Source organism: Elgaria multicarinata, chromosome 19 (assembly GCF_023053635.1).
Source record: "Elgaria multicarinata webbii isolate HBS135686 ecotype San Diego chromosome 19, rElgMul1.1.pri, whole genome shotgun sequence".
Classification (NCBI taxonomy): domain Eukaryota; kingdom Metazoa; phylum Chordata; class Lepidosauria; order Squamata; family Anguidae; genus Elgaria; species Elgaria multicarinata.
In genome coordinates this window covers 19,376,353-19,398,417 of record NC_086189.1, presented here as the reverse complement: position 1 = coordinate 19,398,417, position 22,065 = coordinate 19,376,353, and the positions used below count along the sequence as shown (strand labels likewise).

The window sequence follows — 22,065 nt, the reverse complement described above, 5'->3', positions numbered from 1 at the left end:
TCCAAAAGGGAGCTCGGATCCTTCCAGGAAACGGGATCCCACCCCCACCCCCTATGAGGCAGGCTTCCCTTGTCCTTGTCACGGATCGGGGGCTTTGGGCCTGGGGTTTCCGTGCCCAAATCGTGTTGCTTATTTGAAATATTTTAAGATTCTCTTGCTCTCCTGCTGACTTTTAGCTGCCCACATCTTTCATTTGCCACAATTTGCACATATTTGTGGTTCACAAGAGGGAAGGTTTTGAGACCCGTCTTTATCTGGGGTGGGGGCTTATTTTAAAAGGCTGAAAGGGTCTCGTAAGAGATGCTTCCTTGTATGTTTATGTTCTCCTGGCTCCTGATAATGCGTTGGGTCCAGGTTTATGCTGGATCAGCTGCCCTGATGGAGGTGGTCTTCCATATCATAGAATCATAGAATAGTAGAGTTGGAAGGGGCCTTTAAGGCCATCGAGTCCAACCCCTTGCTCAATGCAGGAATCCACCTTAAAGCAGCCTTGACTGGTGGTTGTCCAGCTGCCTCTTGAAGGCCTTGCCCCTCTCCTTTCCATGTCAGCCCCTCCAGCCCCCTGGAAATGCTACACGGAGAGTCAAGAGTCCCCTGCAGAATGGGGTGAACTGTGGAGTGGGAGGCAGATCTCCAAAAACCGGACAGAAGGACGGTGCCTTCCTCTTGCAGAAAGCAGATCCAGGATCCAACTGAGGATGTCCCTGACAATATTTTTGGTATTTAAATGACCGTTTTTGAGGATGGGTTGATCATATGTGAAAACTATCTTCTGGTGCAGCTTAATGCATAGTTGTGCGAAGGGCCTGCTTATACATTGTCTTTTCTGAACCTGACTTTTTCTTCGCCTCATTTCCTCTCCATCTTCTCTTGGTAGTAGATGTGTCAGCGATGGATATAGATGCTGAACGAGAGAAAATCAGACAGGAGATTGAAGAGCTGGAGAGGAGTCTGGGCCCCAGCCTCCCGTGCCTCGACATTCAAGTTTCGGACTCAAGCCTTGAGTCAGGTTCTGATGATGGAGGTACATTACTGGCTGAGTGTTTTCTTTTCTTTCACATTTTAAACGGTTTCTTTTTTCAGCATCCAAATGTATTCTGACCTGCTCAGTGGTTCTGCAATTTGGTGGTGTTGAAGAGCCAAATAGACAAATCCAAAGACTTTATGGGTTTGAGTATCATCACGGCCATTCATCATCAAGTATTCATCGTGTGCTTTTCCGCTTAAGGGACTCATAACATTTTCTAAGTGCTGAACAGGGGTTAAAAGATAAAGACACCCCCTGCGCCCAGGCTCACATTCCAAAAGACACAATACTTAGAGGGGGGGAAATGAAGGGGAGGGAAGCAAATATATTCAGGCACCAATTCTTTGTTCTATAATCCCACTCATGGTTCTCACTTGCAGTTTGTTTTCTTAACCGCAACCCAGGAATAGCATCACTCTTGGGTTTCCTTATATCCTTGATAGCTTTCGAAATGTTTCGTCTCCGTAACCTATCCGACATTTTCTTGTCTTGTCAGGTGACCTCGAAGATGACGATTCTGACACTCGTCTTGACATGGTAGGTAACCCTGCGCAAGATGTGTCCTTCTGTCTTGGAGGTTAGGAAGGAACAGAATTGGACGACACCCGTGACATAGACGCGTCCCTTTCTGTTTAACAGTTAATCTCCATATCTGTCACCGAGCCCTGGCCCATCCCAAAGGGATGGATGGAAAAGAAGGTCCCTGGTCTTCTGAGTCACTTTTGCATCCTGTCCAGGTCTCTTCCATTAATTTGAGGGTTTCAAGTCCTCTGCTGGGATTCCACTTCAGAGCCAATCCACACATTTTCCACTCATGTGATCGCTCCTGAGAGAGAAATATAACATATGAATTGCGTCTCAGCTGTACAAATAGAGCAGAGTGATTTTTTTAAAAAAAGAAAGGAAGCTGTGGTTGGACACTTTCAATTCCACAACGACAGAGTATTATTTATCTATACTATATCACTGCTGTATGTAGCACCTCGGAGAGTAACACAAGTGAAAACAGAACAAGTCTCTGCCCCAAGGGGTTTACAATCTAAATTTCATCCATGGCAGGGAGAGAACAAATGGGAGGGAGAAACAGAGGTCACAAGCCACCGTTTGAGGAGGAGATGTGCAAATACAGTTGCACATTCAGGGGCTTTATTTTGGTGGAGGCTTCATAGGAAAGGGGAAATTTCAAGAGGAATTTGAGGAAGAGGGCAGGTTAGAAATAACTTTCACTCCCCGATGTGCTTAATCAATCCATCGTTGATGTATCTTTCTGGAAGAGTTTGCAGCCCCTGCCTTGCATACAATCCATTTCTCCAGCCGTCCTCTTAACTCCTCCTCCTCTCTCTCGTCTTGGATCAGGAGGTTGACCCAGGTGGGGGAGAAGGTGCCAGCGAGGAGCAGGAGGATGAAGTCGACATTAATCTCCCTCAAAGCCCGGAGACCTGCCTGCAGATGAACCTGGTGTATCAGGAGGTGATTCAAGAGAAGATTGTGGAGATCAACCTCCTCTTAGCCCAGAACAAAGAGCAGCAGGTGAATCAAACTGGGGAGGGCTCAAGGATGGTCTGGAGCAGGGGGTGCAAAAGTGCAGGTTGCTGGGGAAAAACCCATTTTCAACCTTCTACAAAAGGGGGGGAAAGAAACAGGCAGAAATGGGGAAACCAAAGGATCAGGGGAAGGGTGTGTGGCCGCCTGGGGGACCCCAAGTGGACCAGGTTTGGGGCTCTGAACCCTGACCGACACCAGTTGGGTTGATCTGTGTGTAACGTTGACTTGGATCATGGTGGGCCTTCCCATCCTCCCATGCTGCCTCGTGCCTGCTGAACGTGCGGAGATGTTTCTTAAAATCCAGCCCCCTTCTCTTGTTCGTGCCTTGCAGGAAAAGCTGACCTGGGAGCTCGCTGGGACGAGGGTGTCGAAATTGGGCGATGGCAAATCCTTGCCCGCAAATATGTTTCTGGGCCATTTTCTGAAGCCGTACTTTAAGGACAAAACGTCGGGGTTTGTAAGTAGCTGCCGGCCTGCCTGGGGCTTTTCTGCCTTAGTGTAGAGGTTGGGGGGGGTGGGGGGGCTTCTCTGTTTCCTCCCCCAGTTTGTAGCCCTCATTTTTTGCATCAAAATTAGAAGGGTGGATTTGGGAAGGCTGAAGTTCTTCCTCTCCAGAGCCTCTTCGTTTTAAGATCAAGCACTGCCCAGCTGGTCCATCCCATGTTGTGTTCAAGGGTGGGTAGAAAAGAGATCTCCAGATGTTTTGGAATTCATCTCCCAGAAGCCCCTGGCAGCATGGCCAGTGGTTGGGAGTCCAAAACATCTGGAGCTCCCCCTGCGGCCCACCACGGTCGTATCTCACTCTCCTCCTTGTTTTCGGAATGGTTTTGTTTTTACTGAAGCCTTTTCATAGCTCAGACTTCCCCTCAAGATGTGTTGGACTACAATTCCCAGGCTTGTCTAGTGCGTTACAATGGGTAAAATCCAACATAAGTCCTACTTAGAGAAGGCATTTGGCATTTAAGTTAGTCACGACTAATGTAAATCCCATTTATTCCAGTGGGTTTGCTCTAAGTTGGACTTACCCTGGATTTTACACAATACCCGTTAGTTAGGTCACATTAGTTCATCCTGTGGGTCCTTCTTGCCCACATTTTGTAAATGGGTATTTGGCTGTATGTACACTGCTAGGCACGTGTTGGAAGTCAAATATATGTTTACGTGCACATCTGTGCACTTTTGTTTCTGCGTGTGAAGACGCCTAGTGAGCATTGTCTTCACGCGAGGGCTTGGGGAAGGGTTAGGGGTTGAGTTGTGACCCCTGTTGGCTCCCTCCCTCCCCCAGGGCCCTCCTGCGAACGGCGATGCCCGCGAAAAGGCACTCCAAGGCATCAAGTCTTTCGAGGAGCTCGTCACGATCAAATGTAAGGGAGCTTGGGTGGGTGTGGGGGTGGGGGTGTTACGCGCGGGAATTTCGCTTTGAATCGCTCGGATGGTTGATGGAGCTGGTCGGTCAGCTTGGTTTAATCCCACCCAGGCGGCCGCCTTTTGCCTGGACGACTTCTGTAGCCCACCCCCACCCCCACCATCAACCCTGTGCTTCTTCCCCAGGGAAGAGCCGTGAGAAGCTGCTGCTGCGTCAATCCGTGATGAGTGACCGTTTGCAGCGTCTGCTCCAGCCGAAGCTACTGAAGTAAGTCCAGAGTCTGCCCAGAAGGACCTCTGCCAAAGATGGGGTGTGAAGTCTCGGACCCCGGGGCCAATCCGGTTTGCCCGTCAGCCGCCCCTGCCCCTCCCTCCCTTTCTCTAAAATGTTCCCGGTGCGTTCTTTGCCACCCTGATTTCTGTGTGCGTGTTTGGCGTTTTCTCAAACAGGCTGGACTATTTGAATGAGAAACGAGGGAAATCCAAGGATGAAATGGGAAGGCAGATCTTGGAAAAGCAGATCCAAGAGACGGAGCGTGAAATCAACGATATCAAGTAAGAGGAGTTGCGCTTGGGCTCCCTGTTAGGCGAAGCTGCTCCTTTTCCCTTTGCAAAAAGAAATATAAATAAAGACGTTGAGCTGCCATGTCAACATAGAAGGGCTAACATGGCTGGAGGTGAGCAAGAAATGCACATAAACGGTGTTTGAACTAATACATGTCCTTGTGTATTGTTCATGGCCCCTGTGCAGCCTCTCCTCCGCGTGCTCCGGCCGTGTGATAGAGAACAGCTTGATGGGTGACGCAGCTCTGGGTGCGGGTGGATTAAAACCGTCCCTCCGCTAACGTGGTTGTGTCTCCTCTGGGTTTAGCCTGATGCCGGAGGAGGCTTTGTTGGGGAACAGACTCGACGAACATGACTGGGACAAGATTGCCAACATCAACGTGAGTAGTCGGGTGACTACTTCAGCACTGGGTTGGGGGAGCTGTTATGGGACACTCGGTGTGGTGTGGGGAACCCCACTTCCCCCCGTGCAGGCTATCCAGCCTGAATCTGGACCCAGCCCTTGGGGAGGAAGTGAAATTGAAGGGCTCCTCTCTTTCCCCCCGTCCTCTTTGCGTCTCTCCAGTTCGAAGGGACGCGCAACGCAACAGAGCTGCGGAAATACTGGCAGAACTCGGAACACCCCAGCATCAACAGGAAGGAATGGAGCGAGGAGGAGATCGAGAAGCTGAAGGAAATCGCCACGAGGCACAACTGCTGGGGTTGGGAAGCCATTGCCCAGGAGCTGGCGGTAAGGCTGGGGAAACCGGCAGCGCTGGCTGCAGGTTACTCCGGGGGCCCTCCATGGCCCCCCTCCTGCAGCGAGTCACTTGTCCCCCTGCCAGGGTCACCCCCTGCTCGTGCTCCTCCTCCTCCTCTTCCTCCTCTGTGCTCCCGCTTGCTTGCTTGGCAGGCAGGGAGCCAGGAGGCCGCGGCATCTCCTGCTCCTCCTTCTCAGCACCTCCGTGGTCTGGGCCAGAGCGAGGGACAAGTGAGCAAGCAGGGTGAAATGGGGAAGAAGAAGAGGGACTGCCCCAGGGCTGGCCCCTGCTGCGGTGGGGGTCCTCGGCGCCTGCCCCACCATGCCTGCCTTTCACGCCGGTCCTGAAGACATGCATCCTCATCGCGGTGCAGATGCGATCTTCAGCATTTGCAGAGAGAACTTGAACCGTTCAAGGCTGCGCAGGCTCTAGCTTTCCCCAGCCGGGTGTCCTCCAAGTGTGGCGGAACTGCCGGCTGGGAGAGGGAAGGGAAGTGGGGGACCCGTCATTCTGCCCTTTCTGGTTCCCAGCAACCCTTAGGGGCAGCTCCGAGTCCAGCCTGTAACCGCCTCTTGCCCTGCAGAGCTTAAGGTGAATGCCTGCAGACTTACCCTCCTCCTCCTCCTCCTCCCCCACGTCGCCTTGGGGCTCTGAACACGCAGACTTTGGGATTTGACTGTCAAGTCCGGGTTTTTGCTTCCCACCCCGCCCACCAGCCCTGCTTTCTGTGATGCCTTGCCTGATGAAGAGATCTGGAGATCTCAAAAGCTGGCACAGTTTTTGTGTGTGTGACCGTTGGGCTGGCCTAACAACGCCGTCTATGCTCAGGCTTACAGGCATTTGGCATTTTTGCTAGACGGGCCTTTTGCCCGTCTAGCTGGGGCGCTTCGGAGGGGGAGGGGAGGAGGTTGGAGAGGCCTCGGGATTGATACGGGGTTTCGGATTTTTCTTACTACTTTTCAGTTTGTTTTTGTCTTGTTTTTCGAAGTCCTAATTACTTTCTTCAGCACTTCTGCAACACTCGGTCCAAACGCCTGCGATGCTTTCTTGACATGCTGCTTTCCCCAAACGCCTTTTCACCCAGAAGGCCCACTTCAAGGAAGTTAAGGAAGTTAGCTCAGACTGCAACCTCTTCTCCTGTTTTCCCTCTCCCCCCCCCCCCCGGCTCCCCTCCCTTCCCCTCACGGTCTCTGGTTCTCCGTCCTCTCCAGACCCAGCGCACAGCTTTCCAGTGCTTGCAGAAGTTCCAGGCCTACAACAAAGACTTCAAGAGGAGCGAGTGGGCCCCGGAAGAGGACCACATGCTCCTACAGCTTGTGCAGGAGATGCGGGTCGGGAAGCACATTCCTTACCGGAAAAGTAAGCCACCCTACCGGGGCGCACGCATGCTCTCACGCTTCGCAGTCTTCCGCCCTCCTTGCTTAGCCTTCCATGACAAACCCACAAGACCTGAGTCTGTCTGCATCAGAGGTGCAGGACCTCTTTCCGCCCAAGGGCCAAATTCCATTTCAGGAGCCGTGTTCTGGTGATGGGTGGGGCCAGAGGCAGAAGCGGGTGGCGCCAGGTGCAAATCTGGCAGGGTCAACATGCCAAAACAACCGGCATATTTTAGCTGAATTCTAGACTATCTGGGGGCCGTTCAGAATCCCGGTTCTGCATCTCCAAAGGATTTTTCAGCTGCTTGAAGCCACTAGACTGCTCCATATTTTGCCTTGCCTCCCAGGTCAGGCTGACAAAGGAAGCGTTTCTGTGTGGGATGGGATGGGTTTTTTTTGTTGTTTCACTTGCCTTTTGTCTTGCCTGGTGTGTTTGAGTCATCTTGACCCAGCTATTCGGCAAGCATCTCCTTCGTGTGATGCGCCCGCTCTGCCTACTCGTTTTTCTTCGCTGTTGTGACTCTCAGTCAGTCCGCTTGTGGGCTAAACCCTGAGGTCATCAAAAAACCACAGACACAAAGTGTGTGGCACCTTCCAGAACTCCAAAATACCAGGATATTAGGTGCATAAAAAGGAGTAAGCCCAGAATAAGCTAAGGACATTTGCATAATCAATTAAGGCACAATCAGACATACGCACCCACAGTTACAGGAGAAGGCAGTGATCTCAGAACTTACCAGATGTCCTTGCTTGAATCTTGGGTCGGTCAGTCTCCCAAACACGACACAGAGAAACGATAGTTCTGCAGGCACCTGGGAGCTGTGCTGCACCAGAAGTGGGGCGCCAAGTGCCCTCCAGGTCTGCTGGGACTGCAACTCCCATCAGCCCCAGGCAGCAGGGCCAGTGGTTGGGGGTTATGGGGGTTGTAGGATCTGAAAATCTACCCGTGTGCAGTTGTGCATTTGAAAACAGGGTACGCGGAGTGAGTTTGTCTGTTCCAGTTTTAAAAAATAAGGGTGAGCTGAAATTCTCTTCCGTCCTCACAGTTGCCTACTACATGGAGGCCAGGGATTCCGCCCAGCTGATCTACAGGTGGTCAAAGCGAGTGGATCCCAACCTCAAGCGAGGACCCTGGACCTCCGAGGAAGATGCCGTAAGGGCCGGGTTTTTTCGAAGGTTTTTAATCTTTGTAAACTGCCCAGAGACCTTTGGCTATTGGGCAGTATAGAAATGTAAGAAATGAAAACGAAACGAATGAGTGAAGTGGGGAAAGAGCATCTTGGCCCCGTCCTTCAGCCAGACAGGGAGAAGTTGTGGAAGGCTCGCTTCCCCCTCCCTGCCAGAAAGAAGCCTTGGATGCACCAAATGCCCGTAGCCTCGGGAGTGCAGGAGGATGGGGAAAGAGCAGCCGAAAGTCAAGTCGCCACAAGCTGCTATCCAAGCAAAATCGCCGGGCCCCAAAGTGCATTTAACAGAACGCTTCGAGTTCACCAGTTATCCTGGCCACGAGAAACGGATCTTCCTTTTCCTCCTGCTCCTCATTTCCCTCGTATGTCTCGTCACCTTAGTTCCTAAGCCTCATGGCAGGGCCACTCCCTCTATTTATTGGGTGATTCGCTTTGGGAGCTGAGAATTGTCCGAAAAGTGGGATAAGAACGCAGCAACTGAATAAATAATCTTCACAGGGGCCACCATCCTCGAATCATAGAATCATAGAATAGTAAGAAGGGGCCTATAAGGCCATCAAGTCCAGCCCCCTGCTCAATGCAGGAATCCACCCTAAAGCATCCCTGACAGGTGGTTGTCCAGCTGCCTCTTGAAGGCCTCTAGTGTGGGAGAGCCCACAGCCTCCCTAGGTAACTGGTTCCATTTCCGTACTGCTCTAACAGTCAGGACGTTTTTCCTGATGTTCAGCTGGACTCTGGCTTCCTTTAACTTGAGCCCCTGACTCTGTGTCCTGCACTCTGGGAGGATTGAGAAGAGATCCTGGCCCTCCTCTGTGTGACAACACAGAAGAGTGCTCTCATGTCTCCCCTCAATCTTCTCTCCTCCAGGCTAAACATGCCCAGTTCTTTCAGTCTCTCTTCATAGGGCTTTGTTTCCAGACCCCTGATCATCCTGGTTGCCCTCCTCTGAATACGCTCCAGCTTGTCTGCGTCCTTCTTGAATTGTGGAGCCCAGAACTGGACGCAATACTCTAGATGAGGCCTAACCAGGGCCGAATAGAGAGGAACCAGTACCTCCCGTGATTTGGAAGCTATACTTCTATTAATGCAGCCCAAAATAGCATTGGCCTTTCTTGCAGCCATATTGCAAGAAAGGCAATATCCTCTCCTTCAGTGCTCCACTTCTCTGGGCAAAACATTGGAGGGAGTAATGCCGGCCCACGTCCTTTGCTGGAGCCGTGTTTACAGCTGCGATCTGCTCTTGCGTTGCTCCCTTAGAAGCTCCTGAAGGCCGTGGCGAAATACGGAGAGCGGGACTGGTACAAAATCCGGGCCGAGGTGCCCGGCCGGAACGACATCCAGTGCCGAGACAGGTCAGTCTCATCTTGGCTCCGCTGCTGGTGCTGTTGGGCGCCGGCGATTCAGGTTGTGCCGGTTCTGGGCTCCTCGGGCACGTTCCGTTAGGGAGTGGTTTGGCAGAGGAGCCTAGTCTAGGAGTCGACGCGATGGAGGAAGGGGTGGGAATAGAGGGAGGAGGAGGAGGAGGCAGGACAAATGCGGGGTTATTTCCGACACGCCAGGAGTCCAAGACCTCCGGCCTGGGGTCCCCATCCAGCCCTCCGGGGTGGCAGAAGGCAGGCCGGGATTTGTTTGGGGCTTTCTCTCCGCTGCTGGAAGCGGCAGGGGCAGCTCAGTTCTAAAGGTTGTCTCGGCGCTTGCCTCTGGAGGGAGGGCGACGCATTGACGGAAGGATCTCTCACGGTTTTTGCAGCCGTGTCGAATCCCAGAGCTTCTAGGGTTTATTAACCGGGGTAAAAATGCACCAGGGCTTCCGGGACCCTCAAGAAAGCCAGCACAGCGTAACGGCGATCCCTTTCTCCTCCTCATGGCAGATACCTGCACGCGCTGAACTATGACATCAAGAAGGGCAAATGGAGCGAGGAGGAGGGAAGGAAGCTGGTCGAACTCACGGAAAAATACGGCGTGGGTAAGGCGGCCGCGGCAGCGTGACGCGGGAGCGTCGGAAGAGCCCTGAGGCTGGATGGGACCGAGGGCCCGTCTCGTCCAGGACTCTCTTCACACAGTGGCCGACCGGCTGTCGGTCAGGGACCCACAAGCAGAGCATGAGTGCAACAGCACCCTCCTGCCCATGTTCCCCAGCATCTGGTGCACACAGGCTTACTGCCCCGGATACCGGAGATAGGCAGAAAAGAAGCTTTAGGGTTTGACTCCTCCTCCTCCTCTCCATGTTATCCTCACAACAACAACCCTGTGAGGTAGGCTGGGCTGAGAGTCTGTGACCGGCCCAGAGTCACCCAGTGGGCTTCCGGGGCTGAGTGGGGCCTAGAACCCGGATCTCCCGTCTCCCAGTCCAAGCCCTTAGCCGCTACGCCACACTGGCTTTCTCTTCATTATTGTTTTACTCAAGCTTTTATTTATCTATGATCATAAGGCACCCTGAGTGCTATTGGTTGGAGGGTGGGATGCAGATCATATTATGGTTAATAATAATAATACATTGCAATTTAGCTGTGATACTTCGGGCTAATTGGAGGTTCCCCGTAGTCTTCTAAGGCAGCCCCGCATAAACCACATTGCAGTCCTCTAATCTTGACCTTTCCAGGGCATGGGGCACTCTGGCCTGGGGTGAAGCGCGGTGGGGGTGGGGGGTGGGTGGGGCGCTACGGCTGAACCCCCACGCCTCAGCCGCTGATGTTGCCTGGGCCCCCAAAACAAGGGGTGAGTCTAACCACGAAGCCGTCATGACTTTCTGGGTCGTAACCAAAGAACCGCTTTCCCCCTCTTTAGGCCACTGGGCCAAGATCGCTTCGGAGCTCCCCCACCGCTCCGGAAGTCAGTGTCTCAGCAAGTGGAAAGTGCTCTTGGGGTATGGGGTGAGTTGAGCCCCCTTCGTGGCGGCTGAAACCTGGGATTGGGGGAGGTGTGGCCCTCTGGATGCTCTTGAGCTGGGAGCCCCGGGGGTGAGAGACGGGGGGGGGGGGGGTGGACGCAGGGAGCGGCCTTTGGTTAAGTCAGACCCTCGGTCCATCTAGCCCGGTATAACCGACTTAGCTTGCTTGCCAATTTTAGGGTGCCTAGGGATGCACACCCTCTTTTATTATGACAGAGAATCATTTTGTTCTAAAATATCGTGAGCGCCTTGGAGGCGGGCATCCAGCCCTTCTGCCAAGGGAAGGTTTATTTAAAGACGTTGTGTCAGGTTGACCTTCTTTAAAACAGCCCCTCCCCGCCCTTCCAGAAACGGAGGGTGGTGTGTTGCAGCTCCCCCGTGAGATTAATTTGTGGCGCCGGCACTTTCTGTCTTTAAAGAGGAACCGGAGGAAGAAACCGGAGAAAAAGCTCCTTCGGAAGCGGAGGCGCGTGCGGAGGGCCAGCCCCAGCCTTCCGAAGTCCAGCAGCGAAGATTCGGACCTGGATCTGGGGGAAGGGGGGAGCACTGAGGAGGACGCGCCCAAGGCCAAAGCGGAGGGGCGCTGGAGGGTGCCGAGCATCGACCTGTGGGTCCCCACGAGGAGGAGCCCGTTGGAAGGGCCGCCGGAGCAGCTGGCCTCGGTGACGCTGCTTTCCAAAGGGTTTGACGTGGACAGGAAGCGGAACCCCGGCGCCCGTCTCGACAAGGACAAGCGCCCCGTGGTGGAGGGTGGCAGCGGTGGCGGCGGCTCAGGGGGCAGGCTTTTGCAGCCGGCCCAGAGCAAAGCGCAGGAGGGTTCGACGGAGGAAGGGAAGAAGGTAAGCGCTTAAACGGGAGCTCTCCGGGACGGGGACGGCTCAGCGCTCCGCAGGAAGAGCGGCAGAAAGTCCCTTCCGGCTCGGATTCTGTGCCACGTCCTTTTCCGACCTGGCACCTGCTGCGAATTAGGGGCGTTTCCCACCGAGCTGGGAACTTGGGCAGACCCGATTGCAAGGGTGGCCGGATTCCTGCACTGAGACCCCAGCGTCCTCCCCAGATTCCGTGCTTCTGAAAGTCTCTTCTCTGGGCTGGGGGTGGACAACTTGGGGCCCTCCAAATTATTCCGCCTGCAAATCCTGAGGTTTGCGATGCCTACAGCGGACGGGGAGCTGTCAGCCGGCACTTCCGGAGAGCCACGAGCTGCCTGCCCCTGCCATGAAAAGAGAAAGAAAGGGAGGCGGAGGAGCAGGAGACGGAGGGATCCCCATTTGGCTGGTTTTCTTCCTCCTCTTCTGCAGAATTCCAGAGGCCCGAAGGACGCGTGGCGGGTTTCTTTGGCTTACGTGAAATACGTGTTGAGAAAAAACAGCTACGAGCTACAGAGGAGGAGCGTAAGTGCCTTGGTTGGGGGCTAAAAACGAAAGCACCGAAAACATAAACATAATAAAACAGCCATTAAAAACAATCAACGCCAATAAAACCCCCCAGCAAGAACAAGAATGGCAAAAGGACTCGTGTGAAATGTCTGAAACGGATTTCCGGCTTTTCAATATAAAATAATCCAAAAGCTGAGTATAACCAATAAAATTAAAATCCTACAGCATGAAAAAGAGAGAGAGAAACGGAACAGGGCGGAGCGGTAACAGATGGAGAACAGTTCCCACAATCCAGCTAAATAAATTCCATCAGAAACCTGGGTTAAGCTGCTTTAGGGCAGGAGCCTGGGCCTGTTCAGCCAGTGTGGGGGGGAAAGTCCCAGGATTCCTAGCAACCCTCAACCAGCCGTGCAGGCTGAGGGATGCTGGGAATTGTAGGACTTTCCCCCCCTGTCTAAACAGGTGTAGGATTGGGCTCTTGGGAGTCCCTCTGCTCAGAAGCCAGTGACCGGGGTGGCTCCGTCTCTTGTCTCTTCCCAGCGAGAAATCACCAGAAAGAAGCGTTTCGCTTCCGCTTCCCAGCCGGGCCCTGGAAGATCCTTGGTCCCGGTCGCCAGCGAACCTTGCAGAAGCTACGGGCAGAAGGACGGGATGTGGAAGACCACCCTCTACCGGAGGCTGATGATGGCGGTGGCCCCCTGGGCCGGGAGCACGGTGCAGAGCTGGGCCCTGCGAGTCACGGCGGAAGCGTCTCGCAAGTCGAAAGGTACCTGGCCCTCCCGCTGTGTGCAGTCAGGATAGATAAAGGGCAGCGCGAAAGGCGATCCTTCTATGCTGTCCCGTTCCTCGGCGTTTAAATAAATCTCTCACACACCGTGTTTCAGATGCTTACATGTCGAAAAGGCCGCTTCCTTTCCCCCCAGTTGATTTAGCCCTCTATTGAGAACCCTGAGGACTAGAAGAGTGTGTTATTTTATAGGGAAAGGCCATAGCTCAGGGTTAAAGCCCCCGCTTTGCAGGCAGATGGTCCCGGGTTCGATTTCTGGCAGCATCTCCAGGTAGGGCTGGGAAAACTCCTACCTGAGACCCTGGAGAGGCGCTGCTGCCAGTCAGTGTTGACAGTACTGAGTTCGATGGACCCAGGGTCTGACTCCGCAGAAGGCAGCTCCCGACGTCCCTGTGTCAGATGGGAACGCCTGGGAAACTGGGCCCAGGCAAAGCAGTGGTCAATCAGGAGAACGTCCCAAATGTGTTTCCCTAAATGATGGGACTCTGTTCTCTCCTTCCCAGCGGAATTCATCTCCAAGCAGCTCCAGGCAGCCCGCCTCACGAGCACACCGTTGTTCACCCTGTTCATTCAGGTGGGTCCCGCGGGCCCCTCGCGGTTCCCACCACCCTCCTCCTCCCTCTGTAAAACGGGCTCCTTCGGGAACAAGACTGCCAGGCCAGCGTTCTTCATCTCGCAGAAGGCAAATCGCTTTGTGGCTCCGCACCTGCCTTGAGCCTCCCCAGCGGCCCATCTAGCCTAGGACATCTTCCCGGGACCCCTCTGCTTCCCCGATGGCTTCCCAGGCCTTCCTTTTCCCCCCGGAGGCTCTGGCACTCCAAGTCTCCTGGGCACACCTGTCCCAGAACTCCAGGCGCACAGGTGCCCTTCAGTCACCCCAGAGCAGTTGTGGCCATCACCCACCCACCCCTGACAGACGAACGGCAGGGGCCCCTTTCTTGCCGTCGGCCCGCGTGAGTTTGCCCGCCTCGGGGCTTGACGCAGGACGCTTTGGCCTTTCAGCTGCTTCACATCGACGTCGGCGGCTGCATGAAAGTCATCCACAAAAGGAAATCCCGGCAGCCGGAGCTCCTGAAGGCCATCGTTGGGAACGCCGGGAAGGTACAGGCCGTGTCCCTTTCATTCATTGGTTGCGTTTCTATCCCGCCCAATAAGCCAAAGGTTTCTACAAAGAAGAAAAGCCTCAAAATTCCAATGTCGTACATAATGTAAGAAAACATCTACACATAAACAACACACACACACAAACAAACGTATAACTGGTTTTAAGGAAGAATAAGGACACCAGGATCCGATTCAAAATCTCATTGCCTGCTGCCAAATGCCTGGGAGTCCAGAGGGACGTCTCAGCCTGGTGTGCTCTCGTTCAGGGCGCAACGTTAATAGAAGTTTGAGTACCGTTGACTGCCTGGATTCTCGCTCCAAGACGTGCAATTTGTGTGTGTCCGTGGTGTTGTGTGTGTGTGTTTTTTAAAAAAGAGAGCACAAATATCTTGTGTTGGGATTAACTAGATCTTTGCACCCGAACCTTTAGTTCCTCACTATTCACACAAATGGGAGATACTTTGTCAGTTTATGGTTTGTCCGGTTAAGAACATAAGGAGAGCCCTGAGGCTGGATCAGACCAAGGGTCCATCTAGAATCCAGCACTCTGTTCACACAGGGGCCCACCAGCTGTCGACCAGGGACCCACAAGCAGGATGCGGTTCAACAGCACCCTCCCACCCATGTTCCCCAGCAGCAACTGGTGCACGCAGGCTTACTGCCTTGGATACTGAAGGTACCACATAGCCAACAGGGCTAGTAGCCATGGCTAGCCTTCTCCTCCTCCAGGAATTTATCCAACCCCCTTTAAAAGCCATCCAGATTGGTGGCTGTCACCCCACCTTGGCATGGGTCAAATCTGTCTGCCAGCCCGTGAGTTTAATCATGCTTATTTATTTATTTCTACTTCTTGCAGGCCTCTTCCGTGACGGATCCTAAAGGTACCTGCCCCTTTCTGCTGTTCTTTGAAGCCCATCTGCACGGCGTCTTTAGCCCACCTGAGCAGCCTGTGCCATTTTGTGGGGGGGGGGGGAGGAGGGGGCAGAGTTGGCACCTCTAGAGTTTTGCAAGGCCTTGCTTTCGGCTGCCCTGGTGCCCGTGCTGATCTGTTGGTGCGAGAGGAGAGCAAGCACCGTCTTGCGGGTGTGCAGTGACCTGGCAAGAGAGGAGCGGGGCTGTCGTGTTGTGAGGGGCGGGGGTGGGCGGCATTGTCCTGGGTTCCAGTGTGGCGCTGGTGAGAGGATACCGCGAGGTGCTTCCCTGAACACGCAGCCTCCGGTGCGCGGCTGCTGGCCTTGCCCTCCCCGCTCTCCCAAGACCCAGCCGCCTGCCTGGCTGCCTGCCTTCCTTCCTCCCTCCCCGGCCTTCTCCTGAGCCACAGAAGCGCATTGCCCTGAAGGTGGAGACGGGGAAGGCCAATCCCATCTCCCACCGGAGATTGCTCAGCAGAAAAGCTGCCTCTGAAGGGGTTCGGGCATTAAGGGCCTCTTCGCATCACACAGCAGCCCGTGGGTTGTTTAACCTGTGGGCTAGTGGGGGAGAGTGGGCTAAGCAACCCAGCGCTCCTGGTTCGGACGACACACTCCGCAACCCACGAAGGCGTCGCTTGTGCAGAAGCGGTGGATGCGTGGGAGGCGGTGGCCCCGCTGTCTCCCGCTCGGGGACGACAGTTCCTGGGTTGCTTAAACCACGGGCTGTGGCGTCATCCAGGTCTAAGGGTAGGGTGGGATACAGAGGCACGGGGGCATCCTTGCTGAGCGTAGAAGCCAGGCTTTTTAAGGTTTTCGTTGGGAAGAGAGCCTGAGCTGTATTATTTAACTCTAATAGTATTAAGAGTAGGAAGAAGAAGAAGAAGAGCAGTTGTAATGAGACTAGTCAGAGTCGTGGTAGAAAGAGGGATCAGAGGGGTCAGAATAGCAGGAGGAGAGGAGGGCCGGCCTTCGGATGAGCGCCGCCTGCACGTAGCACGGCGGGAGTTACATCCTGGGTCTTCAGCGTCCCAGACCTGAGCTCACTTGCCCCCCTCTCTGTTCAACGTTGCCTTTCCCCAGCCCAGCCCAGCCTCCTGGCGGCCGGCCCGCATCCCCGCAAGAAGCTGATCCCCCTGAGGGCCAAGGAAGGCCCTGTCCCGGTTTCCTCCTGGACGGTGCGCTGTTCTGGTCCGGCCCCGAAGCCCAAGACCGTCTCACAGCTGCTGAAGGAGAAGAGGCTGAGGGAGGAGACGGCCAAGGCCCAGGACTCCGAGCAAAGGCGGCTGGTTGCGGAGCCCCGGTTGCTGCTGCCCTCCTCCGTCATCACCCGGCCCCAAAGGACTCCCGCCGCCCGGGGGCTGAGCCGCGCTCCAAACGTGGGGCAGCCCGTCCACACAAACACCCGGCTGTCGCCGCTGCCAGCGCCCTCTCCTGTGGCGGCTTCCGGCCCTCCAGCCCCAGCGCCGGGAATCGATGCGCCCCCCCTGCAAGGAGCTCCGGGGGGCTCTTCGGACACAGGAGCAGGGAGGACCAGCAAGGGAACGGCTCCCTCTGGGGGCGGAGGCCATGAGAGCGCCCCGGCCAGCCAGAAGGCCGGCCCTTCCGCACTCCTCCACGTCTCGGCGAGGGCCGCCGCCGGTCGTCTTCCCTCTCCGCATCCTGGCGGTGCAGAGGACGCGCCTTCCTGCCGCCCGGCCAGCGTGGGGCCCCCGGCAGCAGCGGCTTCTTCCCAGCCCGGCTCCGACGGGGCTTCCGAAACAATCCTGCCCATAACCTGGGTGGTGACGCCGCAGGGCCTTCTTCCCCTGACAGTTGTCAGCGTTTCCAAGCAAGGGAAGCCGCCTACAGGGGCCCCAGCCGCATCTCCGAACCTGGGCCAGGCCGCGGCGGTGTCTTCGGTCGAGGTTCCAACCGTGAGCACAGTCCTGGTTGCAGACAGGTTCAGTTGGCCGCCTCCTGCAGCCCAAGCGCACGGGGCCTCTTCCAGCAGCCCAGAGAGCGACGGGGGCCCTTGGCAAACTGCCTTGATCCCTCCTCCTCCTCCTCAGCTTCCTCCGTGCCCTGCCCCTCCCGACACAGTCCAGGACCCCACCTGCCCCGCGCCATCTCCGCCACGGGAGCACAAGGTCTCCCCGGACTATAGCCTCCTGTCTCGAGAAGAACCGGCGGCAGTGAAGCAGTGGGCAAAGGCCGGGCCGGACGGCAGGGGCCCCTCCCCGGGGGGCGGCCTGCCTTACCTGCCACCTTTCCTGTGCAGCTTAAAGACTCTCTCGGCGCTGCTGCTCAACAAGGAAGCCCTGGAACGCAGCGCCGCGTCTCTCGTGGCCCCCGGAGGGCAGCAGGAGGGCCCCAGCCGGCCGGACTTGACAGCGCTGAGGACGCTGGTGCATCAGCGGCTCCGGGACAACCCGGCCTACCAGCTCCTGAAAGGCCGGTTCTTGGCGGCCTTCACCTTCCCGGCTGCCCTCGCGGCGCTGCCTCCTTTCCGGACGACGACGCTCTCCGGCGGCCGGTGGTGGGAAAGGGGCCACGGCGAAGACTCCTGCTCGTCATCTGAGGAGGAAGACAGCGCGGCTGAGAGGGAGTCCCACGGCGCGGCGGGTTGCAGGCCCGGGAGGCTGTCAGCCGTCAGCGTGGAGCAGGAGGTAAACGTTGGCGGGCTGGAGATCGCTCAGGGGTCCCTGCTGCTTCCTCCTTCTGGCCGGAGCTCAGGTTTTTCTTCTCACTGCTGGAATTTCAGAGGAGAGTCAACATTTGAGGGAGGGGAAGCGAGGGGGGGGGGTTGTAAGTGTAAACAAGCCAGGGAATAAGCCACGATTTTGGGGTTCAGGCAGCACAACAAGCCACGGTTTAAACTAGCCAGAGTTCATGAGCCAGCAACAAACCATGGTTTTCTTTTGGGGTTTGTAGCTTGTCAACAAACCTGGGGTGATTTACTGGGAAAGGTTCAAACAACAGGTAGCCAGATTTTAACAAACGACACAGCGGCTTAGCTCAGGGGTAAGCCGCTTGCAGCCTTCCAGATGTTTTGGGCTTCAGCTTCCAGAATCCCTCTTCAGTGCCTTTGCTGGCTAGGGCTGATAGGAGTTGTAGTCCAAAACATCTGGGGAGGCCTGCCTCTTCTGCTCCTTTTCGAAATGCCCCCAGTGAACTTGTGCCAACCTCACTGGAGTTCCACGCCGCTGTGCTCATATTTTCGTCATCAGCACAGTCTAAAATCGGAGCGCTCTGGCTTCCTTCCTCTCTCTTTCACGCACTTTCCGTGGCGGCCAGCCACAGGCACACGGCTGCCGTCCAGCAGAGCCGTGTCACTTATTCAGGCGAGGGGGCAGTGAGGTCGCCTCGCCTTCTGCCCCGGGCGCTCCGGGGTCTCTGATCCTGTGAATCTCTCCTCTGCAGGAGCCGGACGTGGCCAGTGCTGACTCAGACCAGTTCAGTGCACCGAGGATCCGAAGAAGCACACGCCTTCGGAAAAGGAAAAGGCCGCTGTGAGAGGAACGAGGGAAAAGCAGCCTTTTGGACTTGCCTTCCAGAAGTGTGGGCACCACAACTCTCCGCGGGCCCCCGCCATCACGGCCCTTTTAAATGTAATGTGAAATTTGGCACTCTTTTATTTATTTTTTGCCATTTCTTGTTCTGTTGGAGTAACAATTGTGTGAGCAAGAGACCCTCGACTGCTTCACACAACACGACAACCCAGGGTACGGCTTCTTTCTGAACCGTGGGTTGTTGTGTGATCCCAGCCACATGGACAAACGATGGCTTGTTAACCACAAGCAACCTAGAGTTCACAACCCAAACAACAAACCATGGGTCCTCTTTCGTTGGTTGTTCGTGGTTAACAGAACACAACAATCACGTTGTTATCCTGTTGTGTGAACAACCTCTTTGGGCGTTCTCGTGTTGCGGGCTTCCTTGAAACATCAGCTGCGTCTGCCCGGAGGGTCCCAGCCGTCCGTTTGCACGAACTACAAGCGCGCCTCAAACCTCGCAGCTGGGAATCGAAGATGGAAACGTTACGCTGCTTAATTCTGCGCCTTGGAGAAAGGGCGCTTTTTGATCTACGTGGGCTGGCGTTGCTATCCTCTGACAGCGACGTGATCACAGCCGGACCCAGAAGAAAATGAAGGAGGGAAAATTAAACCCTTATTTATAATCCTTGTAATATACCTGTCTCAGTTGAACTCCTGTGATCATTTGTGTGTGAGAAAGAGAGTAAGGATAATGTTTGCTATATGTATATTTGAGAGTTAACTGGTCTGGAAGTGAAATTTAACTGTTCTAAGCAGGGTTTTTTGTTTCAGAGTTGAATCTGCCTTTTTTTGTATTAAATACAATTAAATTTCACAAAACTGTCTTCATAGAATCATAGAATAGCAGAGTTGGAAGGGGCCTACAAGGCCATCGAGTCCAACCCCTGCTCAATGCAGGAATCCACCCTAAAGCATCCCGGACAGATGGTTGTCCAGCTGCCTCTAGTGTGGGAGAGCCCACAACCTCCCTAGATAACTGATTCCATTGCCGTACTGCTCTAACAGTCAGGAAGTTTTTCCTGATGTCCAGCTGGAATCTGGCTTCCTGTAACTTGAGCCCATTATTCTGTGTCCTGCACTCTGGGAGGATCGAGAAGAGATCCTGGCCCTCCTCTGTGGGACAACCTTTCAAATATTTGAAGAGTACTATCATGTCTCCCCTCAATCTTCTCCTCTCCAGGCTAAACGTGCCCAGTTCTTTCAGTCTCTCTTCATAGGGCTTTGTTTCCAGACCCCTGATCATCCTGGTTGCCCTCCTCTGAACACGCTCCAGCTTGTCTGCGTCCTTCTTGAATTGTGGAGCCCAGAACTGGACGCAATACTCTAGATGAGGCCTAACCAGGGCCAAATAGAGAGGAACCAGGACCTCATGTGATTTGGAAGCTATACTTCTATTAATGCAGCCCAAAATAGCATTGGCCTTTCTTGCAGCCATATCGCACTGTTGGCTCATATTCAGCTTGCAGTCTACAACAATTCCAAGATCCTTCTCGTTTGTAGTATTGCTGAGCCAAGTATCCCCCATCTTGTAACTGTGCATTTGGTTTCCATTTCCTAGATGTAGAACTTGGCATTTATCCCTCTTAAATTTCATTCTTTTGTTTTCAACGCAGCACTCCAGCCTATCAAGATCACTTTGAAGTTTGTTTCTGTCTTCCAGGGTATTAGCTATCCCACCCAATTGTTCTTACTGATGATGTTTAAATGGGAATTTAGGGACACGGCCTCTCTTCGCCCCTGTGCCACATTAGAAACGGCACGCTAGGGCTCTTCTTCATGCACAGATCGCTAGTATACATCCTCCTGTACCCCAGATATTTCGTAGTGGTCGTTAGAAGACTTAAGGAAGATCATCTAACAACCAGCTCCCATGGAAAAACGTCACTGCAATGAACACTGCGGTTTCGTAAAAAATATCTAGGTTTTAAATTTATAATTAAGTAATTTATTTCGTTGTACAACTCCATGACGAAGGATCTCCAGATCCGAAACGTTGAGCGTTGTACAAGTTTGATTGAAAGTTGTTTTGAACATTTTAAAAAAAAATTATTTCGGATAAAAATAAAGAAATTTCTTTTGACATTTCATAGCACCAGAGCTAGTAGCCTTTTTTCTGATTATTTTAAGGCAGCCCAGAGGATTGAGTCTTCTTCATAGGATCTGATCGCAAAACCCATTACAATATTCACCAAGCTTATCGGCCTCACTGCACTACACGGGGGACGCAACGTTTTTGGGTCGGTGGGCACATTTGGAATCTCAGTTGTGGGCACTCTCACAAAATGGCTGCCATGGGGGAGCTTGCCGGTCTCAAAATGTTTTCCAGAGGGGGCTTGCACCCCTCCCAAAAAAAAGTACAAGGGAGAGGGGGGGGGCTGAGCTCCAAACCCTAACAACCACTCCTTTAAATCCTCATTTTTCTGCTCCAAGACGCATTTCGCAGAAGACAAACGGTTGATGCTCAGAGACGTGGGCCACGACGGAGAATTGGACAGAAAGAGGGCACTGGAGGCTGACGCTTCGCTCGGCAGCATCTCGGTTGATTTTGTTTTTAATTTAAAACATAGTGGAGCCAGAAAACCAAAAACACTCCGCTGTATTCCCTTTAAAGCTCTTGTTACCAGTAAAGAATCCTCAGGAGAGGCATTTCAAGTTTTTAGAATGGGGGAAAACTGCACGAAAATTGGGAAACAGGCAAATAATCGTGGGGGGGGGGGGCGTAGGAAGGAGGTAGGGGTGGATTTTGGTTTCCGGACATGCTGTCATTGAATGGAGTGGCCATTCTGAATCCTGCAGCATCCCGGCCTCATGACTTCCTCTTTCCTTTTCAAAAGGGGGAGTGTGCGTGCTTGTGTCGGTCAGTTCCCCTTTCTCTCCCGGCCGGCTCTCAGCAGTGCCCGGGTTATTTCGAGACACTCTTACCGCAGTTTCGGAGGACGGCTGCAGCGCTGCCAGGGGCGTTTTCGACCTGAAAGCCGTGCTCAGGTTGGTGGAAGTCCATTGTTTAGAAGATGCGAGAAGGAGGGGAGACGCTGCGCCTTCCTCCTGTGCCTACGTTGGGGGGGGGTCTCCTCTGCTGAAGTGGTTTTTCTTCTCGGTCTATACTGCCGGACGAGTGTTGTGATGATAAACCGGTTAGCCTAAGCAGGGGCCGCCCCCCCCCCCCCCACCCAGGTTGGCTGTCAAGGTTATGCTCACGGTTTTTTAGGCCTCGGAAATACCAGAGGAGCTGTGTTTAAATCCGGGGCTTTTAGAGGACTTCATCTGGGGGTGGGTGGGGTGAAATTCGCCAAGCTTTAATCATTTCAGGCCCCCTGGACTGGGGCTAGCTTTCCTGTGAGCTGGCCTGATTCCATCTGCATGGAGTTCAGCCCGCTGACCTTTCTCGGTGTGGGTGTGTTTAATTATTTGTATAAAGCAATTCGCACACATGATGCAAATTTCGGCTGTAAAACGCGCAAATAGTTTGTGGCTGCAATTTGTGCAAATCACTTTCTATTTTGTATATTGTTTTTCAGCCTTCCTAAAAGTGCTGAGCCTGGAGAGACCGGTGCTGGGAGGGAGTTCTAGAATGGTGGCGGGACCAGACTCGGTTCTCTTTGCCCCCGGGCAAGTAGAGACGGGTCGCCTCACTTGATCTCAGCGACTGAACTGAGGCAG

General features: G+C 54.2%; 1 protein-coding gene across 1 annotated transcript; it reads left to right on the top strand.

The window, feature by feature from the left end:
- Positions 1-542: 542 nt before the first annotated feature.
- On the top strand, positions 543-19,028 carry SNAPC4 (small nuclear RNA activating complex polypeptide 4). Its single transcript, XM_063144846.1, has 24 exons — positions 543-719; positions 881-1,024; positions 1,524-1,564; positions 2,384-2,557; positions 2,904-3,029; positions 3,858-3,936; positions 4,124-4,205; positions 4,388-4,492; positions 4,809-4,881; positions 5,067-5,231; positions 6,453-6,600; positions 7,664-7,770; positions 9,062-9,156; positions 9,676-9,770; positions 10,592-10,677; positions 11,114-11,533; positions 11,993-12,085; positions 12,611-12,836; positions 13,361-13,431; positions 13,860-13,958; positions 14,521-14,637; positions 14,818-14,842; positions 15,953-17,517; positions 18,272-19,028. The coding sequence occupies exons 2-24, from the start codon at positions 892-894 to the stop codon at positions 18,362-18,364; spliced, it is 4,218 nt and encodes a 1,405-aa protein (XP_063000916.1). The 5' UTR covers positions 543-719; positions 881-891; the 3' UTR covers positions 18,365-19,028.
- The last annotated feature ends 3,037 nt before the right edge of the window (positions 19,029-22,065 follow it).

Excerpts from the sequence above, each read along its gene's own strand:
- SNAPC4 (XM_063144846.1), top strand. The coding sequence starts at position 892 with ATGGATATAGATGCTGAACGAGAGAAAATCAGACAGGAGATTGAAGAG. Across the intron at positions 9,157-9,675 it reads GACATCCAGTGCCGAGACAG|ATACCTGCACGCGCTGAACT; the intron begins GTCAGTCTCATC and ends TCCTCATGGCAG. Across the intron at positions 14,843-15,952 it reads TTCCGTGACGGATCCTAAAG|CCCAGCCCAGCCTCCTGGCG; the intron begins GTACCTGCCCCT and ends GCCTTTCCCCAG.